The 20,850-nt window shown below is 40.1% G+C and overlaps 1 protein-coding gene across 4 annotated transcripts; it reads right to left on the reverse strand.

Moving 5' to 3' along the window:
• Window positions 1-10: 10 nt before the first annotated feature.
• Window positions 11-19,985, reverse strand: trpm1b (transient receptor potential cation channel, subfamily M, member 1b). Of its 4 annotated transcripts, none has more exons than XM_025908782.1 (27): window positions 19,848-19,985; window positions 11,085-11,161; window positions 10,667-10,862; window positions 10,152-10,365; window positions 9,719-9,843; window positions 9,464-9,635; window positions 8,963-9,137; window positions 8,752-8,875; window positions 7,170-7,242; window positions 6,938-7,038; window positions 6,257-6,433; window positions 6,026-6,160; window positions 5,856-5,906; window positions 5,598-5,738; window positions 5,473-5,502; window positions 5,077-5,369; window positions 4,730-4,958; window positions 4,512-4,643; window positions 4,292-4,423; window positions 4,074-4,202; window positions 3,728-3,979; window positions 3,441-3,633; window positions 2,833-2,853; window positions 2,608-2,752; window positions 2,306-2,511; window positions 1,654-1,786; window positions 11-1,562 (listed from the first exon to the last, which is right to left on the reverse strand). In XM_025908782.1, the coding sequence occupies exons 3-27, from the start codon at window positions 10,667-10,669 to the stop codon at window positions 218-220; spliced, it is 4,731 nt and encodes a 1,576-aa protein (XP_025764567.1). In that variant the 5' UTR covers window positions 10,670-10,862; window positions 11,085-11,161; window positions 19,848-19,985; the 3' UTR covers window positions 11-217. The 4 variants fall into 4 exon arrangements, with proteins under 4 accessions (XP_025764567.1, XP_013124040.1, XP_025764565.1 ...); XM_013268586.3 differs by lacking the exon at window positions 19,848-19,985 and adding an exon at window positions 18,360-18,904 and having other exon boundaries at window positions 3,459-3,633; XM_025908780.1 differs by lacking the exon at window positions 19,848-19,985 and adding an exon at window positions 18,360-18,904.
• Between the last annotated feature and the right edge of the window lie 865 nt (window positions 19,986-20,850).

Here is a 20,850-nt window from a genome sequence, read left to right on the forward strand (position 1 = left end):
CTACACTGCATGGTTGAAAATGTTAAAAAAAAAAACTCTGGTAAAGCTTTTCCCCCATCATTGTCATTTGGTTTGTATCTTTGTGTCAGAAACTCACTTAGTAATGATTTCTGATGGCAGGCTTCATCTCCACTACTTTAATCATAGCTTTCTGCTTATCTTCTTCCTATTTTTTCACTTCATACTGGTTTATTTTCTCTTTTTAAGGCTCTCATTTTTACTTCTGGACATCGTCTTCTGTCTTTCCTGCATCTGATTTTGTTTCCTCATCTGCCTGTCCGAAAGTTGACACCTTTCTGCTTTCGTTAAGGACTCTCTCGCTGCTAGATGCAGCTAGCTGCTTGCTAACCATCATGGACTTGGCTCTCCTGTCGCTAGCGTTCCAGGTCTGTGACCTGTGAGAGGGTAAATATTTTTCATCAGCAGCTGTCAGATACTCTGTGGTGTCCGAGAGGTTTCTCTTGATTGTTTTTGGATCCTCAGGAGTTTCTGTTCCTGGAAGAGTCCTCGTACTTTCTGTAGGAATTGCCTCAGTCTGAGTTTGATATTGCTGGGTGAGTGTTCTGACTGTTGATACTTTAGGCATTTGACCCAAAGTGGTAGGATGCACCTGATATGCTAAATTTGATGGCCACTGATTTGGAGTTTTATTAATGTGCTCTACCAGTGACCTGTACTCAGCAGTTTGCATCATATCATCACCAGCCTCAGCTGGATTGTAGAGGATGCTGCTCATGGCCCTCTTCTTAGTGATGGGAGAAGTCTGGCTTTGGTTTTCAGTAGGGATGTACCTCAGAGATTTAGTCCTCTTTGGCGAAGAGGAGTTTCCTAGCAGCAGCTGGACTTTGTCTATGGGCTCAGGAGCTTTCTGTGGTTCATCAGGGGGGTTCATAATGATGGTGCTCATAGACCTCCTCTTTGTCAAAGGAGAAATGAATTGGTCTTCAACTGGATAGTGTTTCAACGATTTTGTCCTTTTCGGAGGGGACAAAGGCCTCAGTCTGTTTTTGTCTGGTAGTCTGTCTAGAAACATCGTGCTGCCTTGTTTTATGTTTGTTATTGCTTCTTGACTTGATGTTGCAGAAGAGGGCCTTTGTTCACACGGAGATATGAGAATATCTACAAATGAGCTTGGCGGAGGTCTCTCGAAACCTCCGGACTCTGAGCTCTGACCACCTTCCTTGGTGTTGAGAGTGCACATACTTGAGGCTTGCCGCAAACTCCGCTGTCTTTCTAGGCCGGTTTTTGTTGTGTCTTCTGTGTCCTTCTGCCTGGATGCAAACTCTTCCATATCCATGTGGAAGCGGTAAAGACTGTAACCGTCAGCACTGTTAATGCTGCCTTGGCGAAGGAGATTGGAAGGGTCGCACACCGATGAGTTTCGCGAATAGGTTCGAGTCAGCTCTAACCTGTCCACACCTGCAAGGTTTTCAAGGGCGGTTGCCATACGTCCATGGAGCTCCTCCAGCTGGGCCAGACGCAGATCCACCGTCTGCAGGGAGGCCTTCATCGTGTTCTCCCTCTCATTTACCTCCTCCAGACGCATTGACATATTCTCAACTCTGCCAAGAAGAGTTGAGACAAAAAGAGCGTTTATGGAAACAGGAACCAATTTAAAATATTTGAACTACTTTTAAAGGGATAGTGATGTACCTCTCTGAAGTAACCTTGATGCGTTCGTCACTGGAAGACTGTTGCTCGTCCTCTTTCTCTCTAAAATATTCCTCGACACACTGTTCTTCAAACTCGTATAGAAATTTTAGCTCCTCTGGATTCAGCCTGAGCTCTGAAGAAAACACATGACAGCACTTTTTGTAAAAAGAAATCAGTTCCAGCAGTTTCTGCATGTTTATAGGCTACAGAATCATGAAATTAATATTTTGATCTGGTTTAAACGCATAATGTGTATTATTAACCACTGAAAAACTGCATTAACTCTTTACCCTCATAAAGATGGCATTTGAAAACCTCACCTGTATCCTTAGTGATGAACTTTGACACCTCAGTATAGATGTGGTTCAACGACCATTAGAATAGTTTCTGTTTTTTATAGGTATTTGCATAGACAGAGACCATCCCCACTAACTTCTGATGCACACACACATTACATTACATTACATTACATTATAGTGATACAGTGATACATTTTGTTCTACAAGCATGCCTGAAATTTGATAGAAACTGCTCAATTTAGAAAGCAGTTTCAAAGGATACTCCTAGGAGGCTTTCAAGGGGTAAAGAGTTAATTCCACTTAAGTATTAAGTATAATGATAAAATTGTTTTGGTTTAAAAAAGGAGACTAACTGAGGCCACGGTCTTTCTCATCTAGCTCTCCTTCCTGTTTCTTCCTGGCACATCGCTTGAACATCCTGTTGAAGAGGATATAGAGGTGGCTGAGGATGATGAGAGGTGGCGGTAGAATGGGACGGTCATGGAAAGTCATGATCAGCTGATATCTCTGAAACTTCCACACTTGGTTGGAAATTGACTTGACTTCAAAGAAGGTGTTGCTGTGGGACAGGACATGCAGACCAGTGAGTAAAAACTGTAAGAGGAGATATTTTCTTGGAAACAATAGAACAAGTAGACATTGGAAGTATAGTTACTTGAAGACCGCAATGAGCAAGTTGACCAGAAGAATGTTTGCTACGAGAAGGTAACAGGCCATAATGGCAGGTGTGAGCCAGGCACCGGGGATACATGGGGGGAGTTTCTTCCCATCCTCATCATATAAATGTTCACCGCATGGAGCTGCAAGGATGGGAGGTTAAAGTTATACATTTATATAGACTTTAATGTAAATAATTAGAATAACATTCATGATTACTTACGGTTGATTTCCATTGCATAGACTTGGAAAAATCCCAGAAAACCACAGTTCCGCAGGGAAATGGAGAAAGCGTTAAAATCAATAGACATAAGACTTTTATGTCATATTTCTGTCAAGGTCAAGCTGTTTTGCGTGAAAGGGTGAACTCACACTTTTAAAAGTACTCAAACATACCTAGTTGACTTGACATGTTTTACATTTTTTAATATTTTCTATAACCTTGTTCATAAAATCAAAAGTGAATGAAGACAAACATCCAAATTTCAGTATGCATTAGAACACAGAAAAAGTTCAATACCATTTCTATTTTAGGCTTTTTAAATAGTTGCTTGTTGCCTTCACCTTGACAGAAGAAACATTAACAGGAGAAGAAAAACTTGGAGGCAGATGATCATGACAGAGGAGATGACATACAGGCATCTATTCTGCTCTTAAGCAATGAAACATTGTGTTGTACTGAATGTATGTATTGAAGTAAGTGCTATTCCAAATGTGCCAGCAGAGGGAGACAAAGTACGTCAAAGTGTGTGACATTGCTAAGACAGATTTTAAAACAGAGAAATAATGCAACACTGATCATCTGCCCAGAATCAGGAAACAGAATCTTACTATGAATTCTAGTCTTACGGTCTATCGAGTCTGCAAAAACCTCCCCATAGATCATCCAATAAGGCATGTAGAAAATGTTTCTGGCCAGGCGCCATGTTGGCTCCTCATCTGGATGAAGTATGGCTTGTCGAGCCACTCCAAAGCTCATAAGCACCACCAGCATGATTACCACAAAGTACATCATATCAATCATCTGAAAGGAATCAAACAAAGAGAACATGCAAGCTCAGTGTGTTCTCTTTCTTTTTTTGTGTGTGCATGCCATCTGTGATTCGTTGAACTATTACCATTTTCCCTATCATCATCACATAAGGTCCCAGGTATTTGTTGACACCAAAGATGTCCAATACACGAATGTACCAGAAGATGATGTCTATACAGTAGATAACCCTGCCATAGCCCATGTACGGTTCAGGCTGTAGCCGTAGCATTAGCCCCAGAAGGAACGTGGATATGGCAACCAGGTCTGTGATGTTCCAGTACTCCTCCATCCACACACTTATCTTTTGTTTCAGCTTCCCTGGTTCTGACATCAGAATCTAGACACCAAGATTAGGAGATCACACAGTATTCATTACAAGCCCATAAAACCGTTTAGAATTTAAGATATTCCGACTCTGTAAAGACTCATACCTGTCGGACTTTTTCAGTGCCAAGTGTGAGGATGTAAGCTATGACGGTCCACTCTTGTATAGATGGCCATCGCTCCATTTTCACCAGGATAATGTAGTTGTACAGCATCAGATAGCCCAGATAGGAGATCTGTCAAAACAATAAGGTCATAAAGCTGTTTGTTGTTGTTGGCAGTCAATAAATGAAATACATGCTTCACGCATCAGAAGGGAACTTACTGTGTTAAACCAGAATTTGGTGAAAGGTGCATTATAAAACTCAAAGAATCTTTTGCCAACTGGGATTTTATGGATTTTGGTGCTATCCTCTTCTTCGTCTCCTTTTCGGGAAGTTGCATCAGTGTTGGCATCCTGCAGCATCACAGCAAACAGCAAGCTTACAATCATTCACCCTTAAATTAGGCATATGTCTAATAAAAAAAAAAGTATGAACAAGGACCTTGCTGGATTTTGTGTCATCATCTTTGTCCTTTCCCTCTTCTTTGCGTGCAGGTGCCTGATAAGAGGCATCGTCTCCAAGGCGGAAGTCCAACAGCAGAATCAGAGGAGGGAAGATGATTCCCAGAATAACCTGAGTGAGATAATAATTTTTCAAGTATTTCCGCTTATAACATTCTTCTTGTAAATATTATTGTTTTAGAATTTTTTGAAGTTAACCTTCAGGCCCGGGCTTTTTCCAATCCTCAAGCAGCCCATCCACATATCAGTGAGCAACATCTGGCTGCAGGTGTGAGCGATGAAGTCACGTTGCTTAGCAGCCACAGCCAGCTTCAGACAGGTGGAGTTACTCCAGTTAACCAGCTCATATGTTAGGAGTTTCATGGCCACCTGTTCATCGTGCTTGTAGGACTGGTCCAATAATTCGTAGGCCAGTTGTCCAAATTCTCTGTGAGAGGGACACAACAACAATTATTTCTATATAGCACTTATCAAAGTAGTTTAAAGCAAGTAGAAAAAGACATACATCGTTACAGAAAGTATAAAAAGCATTCTGCATCACTCACTTGGAGTTGTTTTCCAGATCTTGGGAGATATCATCCACCAGTTCACTCTCAGAGCACTCATGAGCCATGGCCTTATACAGTTTACAAGCCACTAAAGCCTTTGCCATAGCCTCTTCACCACGCTGCCAGAGAAATAGTGCCATCTTCTGGCGCTTCATCAGCACCCCCCACAGCATCAGCTCGTGGAAGGGATACTTGAAACGACAGACTTCAGGGTCATCCACATCAATTTCCACCTCCTCCTCTTTCTTCTTTTTCGCCTTTTTCTTGCCTTTTGGCCTAGGTTCATCATCCTAACAAAAAGAAAAAAACAAAACAACAACAGCCAGATAGATTGTGCTTCTGTGTGGGTTTGATTAGTTAAACTATTTTAGTTGTTGCGAAAGAAAACCCTACCTCCATTCCTAGAAGCTTCAGAGCTTTGGGCTGCAAGAAGAGAACAAAGCATTGCAATTAATATAAAATGTTACTTAATATGATGAACAAACCATTGTCATTTATTTCCTTCCATCCATGCATACCCTTTTTAGTCCATATAGATTATTGTAGAGGTTACGGAAAGCTTTCCTGGTGTAATTGCTTCTGTAAGCTCCGCCCATGAGGTATTCCAGCACCAGACCAATATCAATTAAAGTAATTTGATAATCTGGAGGAAGGTTTCCCTGCAGAAGTCATATATAAAAAAGCATGACCTTAACTGCTTTAAAATAATATTGAACCTGAAATAGACTGAAATGATTCTGCTGAATGTTTATTGTTATAAGCAAAGACTGTCTTACCTTTTTGACATCCCTAACCACAGCATGCAGTGTATTTGCAGGGCCAAGTTTCTGAAAGATGTGAGGAGAAGAAGGAGAAGTAGGTTCTGTATATTTTCATCCATCAAAACTCTGTGAATTAATATTTTTTCCCCTTTTGCTGGTGTTACTCAGCATTGTAGAACTCTCACCGTGTTGTATAGCTCCTCCAGCCTGGGAATGGTGAGGAAGTGATGAATGTTGACTCCATTCTCGAGGAGCAGTTTGACAAAGTCCACTCTGTCCAGCACCAGAGCATCCATCATAGCCTGCTCCAGTGAGTTCACCTGATAGAATATATACAATATAATTATTTTCTCTATGTTCACTCTGTTGTCTCATATTCCCACATGTAACATTTACATAAACTTCATTATTCCTACCCAGCGAATCAACTCCAACTTCCTTGGATCTGTTTCCTCTGGTGGTTCAGGTTTTGCCTTTCCCTTCCCTTTCCCCTTTTTGGCCCGGGTCTTGCTGCGAGGAGCGCTCGCAGGACTCTTCTGTTTCTCCTGAGACGGGGCTGCAGTGGTTGTAGTGTTGGCAATAGCACCAGCAGGCTGACCGAGTAATAATAGAAAAAAATATCAAACATCAATTTCTACTATGCCTCTAACTTGATCGTATCAGTTGCCAGTTTTTGTGTTTGAGTGATATGACACAATTTATGTGCGCATATATATATTTGCATGTGAGGTGTGTTTTTTTCCAACAAGAACTGATATCACCAAGCTGAAAACACTCCTTTGGTCTTCAGTCAGTTCTTTTCACAATTTCTTCATCTCATAAACTTCACTCTCCGTGGATACCTGCTGATTGCTTTGGGTTTTCACATCACACTTGTGTAGGCTGCTTCTCTCAGCAGATGAATTTGAAACATTGGCGAATGCGTCATTCTACACTTTCATCAACTCTGTTTCACACTTTTTTCTTTTTTTTTTTATTGGATTTTCAAAAACAAATTATTTCCTTCAGTCTTGAATCCATGTAGGGGCATCTTTGCAGTCACAAAGCACTGATGTGAAATGAATAATTTACACTGTTCAAAAGTGAGGACCACTCACTGGCAAATTGTGTCCGTAAACAAAGATGTGATTTCGTGCGATATCCACTCTGTTCCAGGCCAGAGCCAAACTGAGCTGGTCTGCTGCTGATGCGTTTGTTCCTGATGCAAGAAAAAAGACGGAGACATGACGAGAGCCGGCATGTGTAGCACGCCGTAAGAGAAACTATTGGAAATATACAAGAAGGCAAGCTTCGAGTGGGATAACCACTGGTGTTGGTGTCTGATAATACCTTTTAACAAAGCAGTAAGGATGGCCATTTCTATATCCTGTTGTCCCTCAGACCCCATTCGAAAAACTGTAATCTAAATGTGAGAATAAAAAAGGAAGCGAGGGAATATTACACTGTAATAATTTAAGTTGCTGATAAAAAACTACACAGATGAAATGACTGATGAAAGATGAATTTTTGCCGCTGATTTTCAGCAGGGCTTCTTTCTCCAGCGCTCTGTGGCTGACCTTTCGAGCGCAAACAGCCAATTTAATCGTCAGACACAGCGATAGCGCTTGCCTTGTTACAGACTTGACTATATCAAATGAAGTTACGCTGACGGGTCTGTCACATGCGCAGCCATGGTGAATGGGATTAGATTGGCATGAATATGTGGCACGGTGCCAGAGTTTTTCCAGCGCCGGCCTCAGGATGCGTTAATAATGAGCAGCCTGCATCAGTATGAACACTGAACACTTTTGTTTCTCTTTCAGGAAGTTGCAGGCTGCCTTGTTTGTGTGCGTGTGGACACTTTTATGATAATAATTTTATAATTCGGTTAAATGTTGCATCCTGGTGTTACATCACAGCAAAATGTAGCCCTCTAAATCAGTGTTTTTATCTGCCCAGGCCAGATGTTCACGTTGGATGCACTTAGGATGAAAGGATTATATGTGGACTAGACAGTGACACTGATTCACCTGTAGGTTAGTTACCACACTTTAGTTTAAGAGTTATACATAAAGAGCTCAGACAACTTGGTTGTTCTGCCACTTTGTCTCGATTGAGAATCAAAGAAAACTAAATAGTGTTTAATAAAAAAACAGTCCAATTCAGTATGATCTTTCAAAAAGCAGTTTAAGTTGCTTATGTGAGTGTTTTGGAGCATTAGGCAGTCTAATACATCTGGGATAGAGAGTTTCAGAGTGAAGTGGTAAACTGATAGCACTCTGGGGACTGAAAGCCTGCGGAGTGGATAGAGCAACCTGGCTGAGGATTAGGGAGCTGGATCCTCTCCTCCATCTGTGTGCTGTATGCTTCCTGTGAGTAGATGAAGCACGAGCTAAGCAGTTGATATTGTGTGTTGATCTTTTCCTCTCAAATGTATAGATTATAGAGATTATACAGTGTTACAAACTGTTTATCACATCAATTATGCCTTCGGGAATCTGCAAGAGATGCACAAATGCTGCTACTACTTAGGCATTCATCTTGAAGAATTACTCTCAGCTCTGTTCTTTTTTTCTGCTGAAAACTTTTACCAGGTGTGTGCTGAACTGAGTTGGAGTATATACCACCATTTGACAGCTATACACTTGCATGCGTCCTTAACGATTAATGATATCCTACAGTAAAGCTGTAAAGTCCCGGATTACGATATAACGCACATGACCACAAAAGAAGGTGAAATGACAAGCAGGTAGCGTTATGTTTATTCGGTATGTTAATGGACATACACAAATGAGTGGAGTGGCGATGAATGACGATGGAGACCAGATGCTTCACAACTCAAAAATATTTATTGATAGACACAGACATGTTGTTTTAAAAATACATGGCTTCACTCCTACAATGGTTTTACTCACTTTCTTCCTCTACTTACCAATTCCCTTTTTTTCATGCACTCCATTACCATGAGCAGGATCTGCTGCGACTGGCTTTTGCTATAATTGAATGTCTTCTGAATAGTCACTAAAAGTTGGTCTCTGACATCATCATTAACCAGGCTGCATGACAGGATACAAAAGCACATTTTTTGGGGGGGTGTTAAAGGATTGATATCAGTGTAAAAGGCAAATCAACTGAAACCTCACCCTCCATCCTCTGAGAATTTGTGCGCAAAGGAAATGATGTCAGAAGCACGGCCGCTGCCATCGCACACCACCACAGGGATGGGGGGCTCATCTCTTAGACTCTCCAGGGCAATGGAGATAACATTGGGACCTCCCTCTACTATTAAACACACCAGAGGAACCCCCTGACCCAAACCTGGAATGCACAGAGAGAAATAATCATTTGTTCCATCCTTTCTTTTCTCTGTAAAACAGTCAGAGAGTGAAATGATGAAGCTTATGTTGTGCTACGATGCGATGTGTGAACAGACAAACCAGAGGAAGGAGGGAGGGATGTCAATGGTGATAGCTGAGCATCCCTTTGCTGTCCCTGCCTTATCCAAGTTCCAGGCATAGGATGACAAAGGGAAGCCCACATGTCACAGAGGAGCTCTCCATCCATGTGTCCAACAAGATTTTAACTCACATATACACATCACAGTGGACAGATTATTTAAAAATGCAGCGCACTAAACAACTTACGAGTATTGATCTTCTGCAGAGAGATGTGCTTCTCCAGCAGTCTACGGAGTTTGACCTCAGAGCCGTACTTCCCGCAGGTTCCGTTGTCTGTGAGGATGAAGTGGGAATGGCTGTTGTTGAGCACAGCCAGCTTGCTCAGTGGGTTTGCCATCGTCTGATAGGGTCTTGTTACCTGGAAAAAGTTATAAGAAGAGACATTACTTTGAAAGGTCTTCTTTTTTTAAGGAGACCACATGCTTGTGTAAATGTCCTTACATCTTTTCCAATTAGGTCTTCTTTGTTTTCAAGGATCCCCCATGGAGCAATCCCTATAGCACAGACCTTTCCACGTGACTTAGAGGAATGGTCCTTTAAGGCATCTCCAACATGGCGGATGACCCCTAAGTTAAAATTGGCAAAATAGACCAATACAAATAAAAGCTCTTTCGTGATGGGGCTGAATTATGGAGCATACTGTGGTAATATTGCGGTAACCTCACGCAATATCCATCATTTGCAATGAATTTTCCACTAAAGCTCTAATTATAATGCCTAAACCTGTGACAATGGGTTAGTCAAATCTCCCCCAGGAAATTGCAGAGTAGTGTTATGTAATAACAATTTGGGACAAAGGTAATCTTCTAATGTCACAAGCTGATTGTTATTAAGTGAACATTAAAAGCATTATACTAAACCATCAGCATCCTACCTGTGTTAACTCCACCCGTGAAGATCCAGGCTCCAGTCGTGACGGCCGCTTTAATCAGGCCTTTGCCAAACACTTGTTTGAGTTTGGGCTGGAGGTCAAAGTTCTGGAGACCCCCGTGTACGGAGATGAGCAAGGTGGGCAGCTCCAACTGCCAGTCCTTTACCATCAAATGCAGTAGGTTGTCAGGCTTGGTGTCGTATGAAACCCGGATGTACTAGAAAAAACAAAGTTAGGAGGTTAATTATCACTTTTTTCTAGCTGCGTCGTTGGTGTTAAGTACAGTTTTAAAACTGTAGTTCAGACGTGGAAAAGCTCCTTAACACTGCATCGTATCCACTCACTTCTCTGATGTGAGAGGACTAACAGTATTAAATGTGAGTAAATAATACTCCTTTATAAAGGAAAGGAACCCCACACTTTAAGATTCTGCTTTAATGATTACAATCTGTTTTTAAGGCACTGCTTGTATCCACAGGATCGAAGATTGAAGGAGAACCTTTTTGACTGAGACTCACCATGGCTTTGTTGATGAATCCTCCTCCCTGGAACTCAATGATGCCAAAGGCGTCCGTCGGGTACGTCCTGGTGTGCTTGATCAGACTCCATTTATCCTTTGGGGTATCAATCTGCACCAGCTGGTGGGTTTCCTCTAAGGAGTTGGCACCAGGAGGGATGGCCACGTGCTGTGTTGTCAGCTGACCACAGGCACATCTAGACAGATCAGAGGGTATGAACTGCAACTTGAAGAAGCCAGTAAGACACACCTTGCACATACACTTTTTTTGCTTCAAGCTAGAAAAAAAAGCTGTTGTTATTCTGGAATAATGATGTGGATAATAACAGCATACCTGCACTTACAATCTAAGGACTTTATGACTTACAATCTAAGGAATTTCTGACTTGAAGGTAAATTTGAAGAATTGAAGTAATTACCTGGTTGGGTCTTTGCTGGGAAATATGTGTATACATTCTCTTTTAAGAAAGGTCCTCTCAATCCACGCTTTCTGTGCCTGGGAAGACAAAAAGAAACATAACAAAAGTGTTATGCAAAAGCCGTTTCTCCGAAGAAACCAGAAGTTGTACTGCATATGCACAAAGACATGAGCATGGTGAAAGAGCTGTGGCACTAAAATCATGCATGCTCTGTCATTTCTCATGTTATTGCGCCACAGCTGATGCTGGTAAAATTGCCTCCATTGTTTGTTCAAGTTTCATAAGCAGCCAGTGAAAAGCACAAAAGTACTATTCCCCCACACTTTGTCAAATCCTGTTCTGATTGCTTTCTGATCTTTTTCCAGTTGCCGATCAAAAATAACCCGAGTTCAAAGCGAAGGTTCTCAGAGGGCTATTGTTGACGGTGGAAGCCCAATTAACACCGAATCAGTGGAAGCAAAGCTTTCCAAGAAATCACCAGGAAGTGGGGTAGAAAACAGAATTTGAACCCTTGACAGCATTATTATGTAAAAACATATTAAAAATCTGTGTAGACTTTACCAGTAAGCCTGAAGTCAGATGAGTAAGGATCAAAGACCTTATATAAACCTCACTGAAGTCTTGTGATAATCACAAGTAGCCATAACACAGAACAGTTACTGTTCTCGCCCTGTTTTTCTGCTCAAATGACCCCATTTGAGAGCAGCTGGACCGCAAAACCACAGACTTTCCCAGAGTGTCTACTCGCCTCCGCTTTAAGAAAAAGGGAAACCTCTGCATTTTTTTTTTTTTCTTTTGCCTGCAGATGTCATATAGTCCATCCAAACCAAAAATATACACAAATGCAAATAGATGCATGTTCTTTGTATATACTTTTCATCTGTTTTTATTGCATGTATACTATTTTCTATTATAACTATTTCCCACCGGTAATTTTTCGTGTTTTTTTAACGCTTGTTTTTCAGTTCAACACTACTACTGTATAAATTTGGTATAAATTATTTAAAACTATACAAACACATAGATATCAGCCTTACATATATTATCTGCTGTTACTACGGTGCTCTTTCAAGAATGATGTTTTGTCGCAGCTTCAAAACAACTACTTTTTATTTAGCTAGAGTTTTTGTAAAAAATATTCCCATCTTTATTTCTCAGTGTTATCATGCATCAATAAGCACCTACAGTAGATGTCCTGCAGTGCTGCCTGCTCACATTTACCTCATCTGAACTCACTTTCCACGGTCTACAATTAATACAACATCAGCTGCTGTTTGGTAAAATCCTAATAATTCTATCAGAAATGCAACTAAATAAAGTTTTTAAAGGGTTTGGACTCACATACAATCCTCTTGACGGAGCTTCGAGGTCCTAGTGCTGCTGGAGATTAAGGCTAGGGAGTGCAGGGGAGCCAGAGCTTTCTCCTGGTGCTGCACTCCCAGTGAAGTGGCCTCATTGAATCCCACAGGACATGAAACTTCTTCACTTTATGAGGGCCAGTTAATATGATGAGCATGTGAGCAGGGTCTTTGTTCGCCCAAGTCTCATGACTCCAGTTCAAGGTAATCCTTTTGGGAGTCCCATGACCCTTTCTCCATGCCCAGAGGGTATTTTCATCCTTCGCTTGAACAAGGCACAATAAATCTACTTTGATAACTGGCTCCTAATCTCCCAATTTGTGTAAAACTCCTTTCTTTGTGCTCGCTTCACAGTTTGGAAGAACTTCGCCAATGTGAGACGATGGAGAAGAGTGACTAACCTAAAAGTACTGCAGTCTCGTTCAGAGGGTCCCCAACTTCTCATTTGAAAATTTTCACCCCCTCCAAGTACTTTGATTTCAACCCAATTTGCATAATTGAGAGAATTGGATGCAGGCATTCTTTTGGAAGGCGCCTTGTTAAGACATGACTGGTCTCCAGTTGGGGGTCAGTCAGTGCTAATTGCAGTTAATCTTTATTTCCACCCACTATGTTTTTGTGGAAAGAAAGTAAAGGCAGCAGTCCAGATATTCAGTATTCCCTTAATCTTCCTGTTTAATGTCAGGTATGTTAACTTGATCTGCATGTAAAAACACACTTTTTTCCTAAAAAAGAGACTCCCAGCAGCCTTTTGTAATCATATTTATCCTCCTGTTTGGGTATTTAATAAAAACAGTTGTCAAGTTATAAAGGGATTGCAGATGCATTCTTAATAACTAGAGATGGAGCGAACTGGCACTAAGTAGCAGACGTCTGCTGAAAGCCTTTCTCATGTGAATGATTTGATAAGCAATCCTTTTATGGTTGAAGCGAGCAGTTTTAGCTCCAGTAAAAAAAAAATACACAGCAGAGGCTGGTGGTAGATGACAGAAAGACAAAGAGAGAATCCTCACATCCCCCTCCAGTTTCCCACTTGTCTTCGTGCTCCAGTAAAAAACGCACGTGGGCCAATGTTAATTATAGCCGGGCAAAACAAAGCGCATTTCCAGAAGGGTTTGGCCAGTGTGACGCAGTTATTTCAGCTTACTTAAACTCATTAACCACAGCAATTAAAACCAAAATCCAGTCAGCAACCAGCTGGCTCGTTAAGAGCTGCCTTTGAGCACTTAACAAAGAAAAAAAACAACAATTAAAAAAAAAAAAACCCTTGAAGAATGAGATAATGCAGGATCCGATTGTGTCACACCAAGCAAATTAACAAGACTTAAGACAAGCCTCAGAACAATCAACAACATTCATTCCAACATGCAGACTTTGGAAAAATTAGTGCTGAAAACAAAAGACAGCTATATGAGACGGAAATTTTTAAAAAAATGTATTTTTAGTAGCCGTACTGATGCAGGGTTTTCCTCTCAAACTTTGACCATGCTTAGCACTTTAATACATTACTCTGAATGTAGACGCATATCAGAGCAACAATGTATATACAAAGGTCACATTCACAGTATACCATACATTCATTCCTTGTTATACTGGAATCACATGGTCCTGGTCTCCTGACCCACAGCTTAGCAACAACTAGACCACAGCTAATTTGTTCCAGTAAAGCTTTAATTACACTACGCAGTCCCAAAAGGTCATATAGAGAAGGTATAATTATGACTTTATATCTGTATGTGGATATCTGACTGGCAGGACATGTTTGGTTAAATTCTGTAGCTATATCAGTTGAAAATCAATGTGTCAGATATTCACAATATTGCAGTAACAATGGAATTCATACAACAAAAACCTTGTGAGCACAAGTGAAAGAAAGGATTTGGGGTTCCTATAAGGAATGTGATGTCACCCGGGTTGAAGATCAAAGCAACTAATTGCTCCTCATTGGTACTGAATAGCCATGCTGGTTAGAGCTTGATGCATTGTGACAGGAAGAAAACCCATGTAGGCTCTGTTAACTGTCTAAAAAAAGCGTTTCAGACTCACGGTAAACCACATGGGCTGGATATAAAGCTGCCTTTTACTTGTTTTTACTCAAGGAGAAAAAAATATTTCGTCAAAGTGGCACACTCCACTTCCAGGGTCTGGATGGGCAAATTTGCATTAACTGTGCAGCGAACTGTTTTCAGTCAGCCCTGTTTGTAAATGCACTCTTTGTCCTCCTGAGTTGAAAAATCCAGTTAGCCATCACGAGTCCAACATGTCCCTGATTATCCCCGAGAGTTGAGGGAGTCATAAGACATGTTTTAAGGCTGCTGTTTTTCACTTTTTCCCTAAAGCAGTCTGACTGAAATAGAGACCAAAAATCAAGGAATAGGAATAAAGTTAGGGCATCCTGGAAAACTAGTGACATCTGAAATCTTTCTGTTGTGAAGGTGAAGGAAGGTACTTATTATGGCTACAACAGTTTAAGTAACAGAATAATTATCAATCATGCAACTAAAAATTAACCAGGTTACCCAACAATTTTAAGGATTACATGTGAACATTTATAAGCCTTACTCTATATACATAGCAGCCTCAACAGATATTAAAGGTATTCGACACCCTGCTGAATTCATGATTTGAACTACTTACAAAGAAATGAGCTGATGTATATTAACAGTAAATGATAACCTTTCAACTAAACAAAAAAAAAAAAAGAAAATTGTTGTCGTTTGAAATAAATGTGCATTTCTGTTTATTTTGGTCAAGTATACCATTCACCAAGTTTTTCATTGGCAACAATTTAGGGATTAACAGTCACCAAGCCAGTATCCACAGTGGATTGCACTATTGTGTGGATTAAAAGTATACCTGGGCCCCTAAGCAGTCCCTAACCTCATCACCAAGGCCAAAGAGCTCTGGGTTGACCAGTACAAAAGCTGCAATGGGCTAATGGATCACCAGTAAGCATCTTGGTGACACATCGACAACTGTTGGTGTGATTATTCTCAAATTTAAGACACACAAAATTACGGTCAGTCACTCTCAGTCTGGTGCTCCACCCACGATCTTGTCTCATGCAGAATTAATGATCACGAGAAGGGGAAGGCATGACTCCCAACACTGCATGGGAAAATGCAGACGGGACCACAGTCACCACCTTTGTTAGAAAATAAAACTTTTTGGAATAACTTCATCCAGAGCGTTTTAAGGGAGAAGAATACTGACTTTGACACCAAGAGCATCATCCCTACTGTCCCACGTGGCAGTGGAAGCATTAAACTTTGGTGGTGTTTTCCCGTCAGTGGTACAAGATAACTTTATTGCAGTGAAAGCACTAAACTAGAACCTTTTAACCTTATCCATCATGAGTTTAGTGTCAGGCAAAATGAGACAAAGCATACAGCCAAGGAGTGGCTCAAGAAGAAGCACATTAAGACTTCGGAGTGGTTTAAACAGTTTCTGGACCTTAAATCCAAAAACTTATAGAGACAGCCACACTTTTGTGTATCCAAGCAACCTCATATACTCGAACATTAGGAAAAGATCTGAAGAGAAGAGTGGTCGAATATATCTACAGAGACTGTGCATGCCAACAACGGTTATTCCACCAAGTACTAAATCTTGTGCTTCAAGGGGATCAAATGCTTTCCATCACTAAAATTGACATTATTTTGTAGCCATTATAGAATGATTTTGTCATTAAAATTTATCTTAGAATTGTTCTGCATTTATCAACTTCCATATAAATTAAAAACTTTGTTTTTATGTGAGTGCTGCAGATGTTTCTACATGTTTTTGCCTTGAGAGGGATGTATTCAAAGAACTTCCTTTTTGCTTTGACCATATCTTTTGTAACAGTCTTTTGGTGTGCACTTAAATAAATGCCATTTAATTTCATCACAGAAGGACAACTGAATGCGGAGGGTGGTTGGGTGACTCTTACGTCACAATCTCATATGAGGTGCAAACCCAGAGTGAATCTGGTGGGATATACAGATTCAGATTTTTACTGGTTTTTGCAGTTTTTATTACTAATGTTAAGTGTCTGAGTACAAACTCATCAAAAATTAGTCACCCCCGTCAACCTGTGGAGAATTCGTAAATATTTCTTTTCAGTATTTTCCAGTAATTACTGTTTTTTTATTTAAAGAGACATAGATGCAGATGAATACTTTGCTAATTTCATTGACGCTATCAGGTAATATTTTGTGAACACATCAAACTAAATGTGTTCTCTGTTGGAGGTTTTCAACACACTTTACTTTTATCCTGATTGTTTTTTTGTTTTGTTTTTTGGAATTTTCATATTTCTGTTTTTTTTTTTCAGATGATATAAAATAAGCTACATTGGATAAACATTTTTAAAAATCCTTCTCCATACCATGGAGCACTGTAAATGATGAAGAAAACAAATCCATGATGACCAAAGACATGACAATAATCCAAATGTCCACATTCAACCCCTTTGTGCCTTTAGAAGTGCGTTTAGTTTTTCATGGAACATTTCTCAGAGATTTTGGTCCCTATGGGCATTACCATCACACAGACTTCTTGACTGAACATCCATGATGTTCCACCACATCCCAAAGGTGCTCTCTGGTGACTGCGGGCCACCGTTTACCATGATTTGAGCTTTATGATATGATCAGCAGCGATACTCGGGTAGGCTCTGGCATTAAAGTTATGCACATTTTGCTACTAAGTGTGCACAGAAATTATCCCCCACACTATTACACCACCACCAGCAGCCGCAGCAGCCTGAACATCATGCTTTTATGTTGTTTAGACCAGACTCTGATCCTGCCATCTGAATGTTAAAACAGAAATCGCGACTCATCGGACTAGGCAACATTTTTTCAATCTTCTGTGGTCAGATTGTGAGAATTGTAGCCTCTTTTTCTATTCTTAGCTGACAGGAGTGGCACCTAATGTGTTTTCATGGGTCTTTAAGAGTCTACTTCAAGGTTTGATGTGTTGAGCACTCAACAATAGTCTTCTTCATATCTCCATTGTAAAAAATTGTTATTGGAGTTAGTTTTCCCTTCCCGTCAGTTCGAGGCAGTCTGGCTATTCTCCTCTGACCTGTGGCATCAACAACACATTGTTACCCAGAGAAAAGCAGCTCAATGGATAATTTCCCTTTTTAGGATCATTCTCTGTGAACCCTAATGATGGTTGTGTGGGAAAAATCCCCGTGAATCAGCAGTTTCTGAAATACTTAGACCAGCCTGTCTGGCACAACAATGCCACATTCAATGTAGTTATTTAATCCGACTTTCTTCTTCATTTAAATTTAAATTGAATTATATTTGTCCTTAAAAATTCTGTGCTCATAAGCCTCCACAAAAATAGTGCAAACTCTCTTAATTTGCAGTTCACATGCTCTTCTTCTGGGATACGTTGCTCAAATATAAGGAAGAGAAATGTATGAATAATTACATATTTTTGCTTTCAGCGTCTTTTATATACTTTTTAAGATATAAAAGTCAGTGGTTATCAAAGTTTGGTCATTAGGCTTGAGCACTGTACTGGAGAATGTGGCTGCAGTTTTAAATAGCACTCAACTTTTAAAGGCTGGGTATATGAGCAGCAGTTCTTAGAGACTTTATGCTAAAGAGAAAACCTCTAAAATGATTGGATGAGAAGGGCTGAAGCTAGATGACGGTGTTGGCACCATGTTGTATGTCCTTAAAGTGATGACTTGAGTAATCATACAGTTTGTGTTTGAAAAGCTAAGATAAACTTACTTTTCTTGAGAACAACATCATTTATAAAAGTTCCACTAATAATAGATGACAATTCAATTTTAAAAAATCTTTTAAAACTTTTTTTAATCCTAATTAAAATCCCAGAGTGGAAAAAAGTCTGAAAGGTAATAAAAACTAATAGCTGTTGAATGTGACACTGTTGCCTGCACGCTTCATCTTACCTTCTGCGAGCCAGATGTGCTGCGTTTGAGGGAGGACCTTTTAAAGGTGCCAGTGTCCATGCTGAAGACTTAACTCAAGAGAGGAACCCTTCGAGAGTGGTGACAGGTCAGGGGACGCCAGCAACATCGACATTAGAGACAGACAGAAACACTCAAGAGCCACTACAGCACCACGTAATGGCACCAAGCCCTGGATTTACACTTTAAAACTATTTTGCTTCACCTTCAGTAAAGGTTTCAATGCTTCTCTCTCCTCTATGCGGCTTACTCCCGACTGACAAGACAGAGATCCCTGCCAGGGATATAAATCACTCGATGACACACTTGACACATAGACCCTTTTCCACTGCCGAACATCCCATAATCAGGCTTAATGCAGCCAGCTCTTACGAAGCCTCAGAGTCTAATGGATAGAGATTTAATAAATGGTTATTGAAGGTAAATCTACTTTGGCACACCACAACCCCCCAAAAAGGCTTAGAGAGAGATCGTGCAAGCTGTGAAGCTAAAGTTAGCCAACAGAAAGCCAAAAGATATCCCACCAGATGAGATCTGACAGGAGAGACAAGAGGGTCCCATAAGGGTACAAAAACATAGGTATTCATAGGCAGAGAGTACTTAGACTCATTAAGAAATAATAAACAGAAGGAAGGATAAAAATTCTTGAGTGGTTTTTATATTTGGGGATCTGAATAAAACAAAACATTTAATCTCTCAGCATCTTACATTTAGGTTTTCCCACCACATTAACTAGTTGTGCAACACATGTGGAGCAGCTTGTTTCATAGTATTAGTAAGAGTTTGACCTCTTATATAAGACTTTAAAAATTAATGGAAATTCAAACTATCACTTGTCAGCACTATAAAAAAACACACTGCATTCAGCTTACCCTGAGCAAATATTCTTTTGGTATTCATTAAAATGGCTCAAAATCAAAAGCCTTTAGGTTTTTTACAGAATCCAACACTTCAACACCTCCTCTGCTGCTGTAATGTGATGATGACTTGTAATGTTTGTTGTCTGAACTTTTTTTGTTCAGCAAATCTTGTAAATCAAGAAACAAAAAAGTCGACTTTGTTATAGACGGTCTGAAAGTCAAACCCAAGAGAAACCAGTTTAGGAGCATGAATTTCATGTCCAGCACCTCCCTCTGCTGGACACTAAATAGAACAGTTTTAAGGGAGACAAATAAGTAAAGGATTACCAAGCTCACCAAGATTTCAAACTGGCAAGAAATGATGCACACAGGCTGGATGTAACAGCCTGTGTAACTCAATGTTCCCCTTACAGTGAAATGAGCTGTTAATGTCACAAACAAACCGCCCCGTCACTCTGAAGTGGCCTCCCACAGAAACACATTGCAACACAGGAAACTACAACAAGTGTGCAAGTGAAGTAATGAGCTACCTAATCAGCTAATCCAAAGTATGCACTCACCAAGCATCTGCTTTACTCTTACAACTATGAGCTTTGGGAAACAACTGTACCTTGCGGTGTCAGTGAAGACAGCTGGATGACTTCATCAGGTCATAATCTCAAACAATAAACATGAACCTTGAATGAATGGTTACTTTTTCTCTGCTCGACTCCAGCCATGTGTCTAGGTGCTGTCTGCCTCTTAGAATGGATTATGTGTAATTTCTCCTTGTAAGCAGACACAAATGAGCTTTATCATCTCCTGGTGGCTTTGTATTGGCCAGTGTGGGGAGATTATTTGTCTCCGAGAGAAGTTATAGCACTGAATGGAGCAGAAGAAAGAAGGAATGATGAAAGACCCCAAACCACATATATTACTTAGACATGACACTTAAGTCAGACAGAACTCCAAATAAACAACAAATTTTGATATCTGGGATTCTTTAAATTGATTTTTTTTAATGTATTAGTTTCTTTAAATCAGAGATTCCCTCAACATACATGCAAGCTTTTGCAAAACGTAACAGAAAACTGCCACCTTTAATCTTTCCTAAGACTCTACTCTTTCACTACTTTGATTGGATGAAAAAAGGAAAATAAAAATAGATATTCTCTTGCACAGCACAACTTAAAAGTGTGTGTTGAAAAAATATATAGATTCTAGAGTCAATCACTATCTAATTTAAAGACCCATATATGCTTTCTGAGAACTTGTTAATGTTGCATTTGATGATTACTCAGTTGCATCACAGTTAGATTACTATGGACCTCATGGGTTTCCCCTGCAGGACCCTAGAAGAGTGTCAACAAGATGCTGATTCAAAGTAAATCCAACTTGAGAAGAAAACAAAAAATGTGATGAAATTTCAATACATTCTCTGATCATTTTAATCTAACAAGCAACAGTATCTCACTGTGTATTACATTTCTCTGCAGCAGCCAGGTGCCAGCTTTAGCCACAAGAGGGCACTCTGATCCCTCGTATAGGCACAGCGACAGAGTTCAAAGTGGTCAAGGTGGTTATCACTTTAATTGGGTCAGATGTTTTTGTTTGTTTGTTTGTATGTTTTATAT

This window comes from Oreochromis niloticus, linkage group LG7 (genome assembly GCF_001858045.2).
Source record: "Oreochromis niloticus isolate F11D_XX linkage group LG7, O_niloticus_UMD_NMBU, whole genome shotgun sequence".
Lineage (NCBI taxonomy): Eukaryota > Metazoa > Chordata > Actinopteri > Cichliformes > Cichlidae > Oreochromis > Oreochromis niloticus.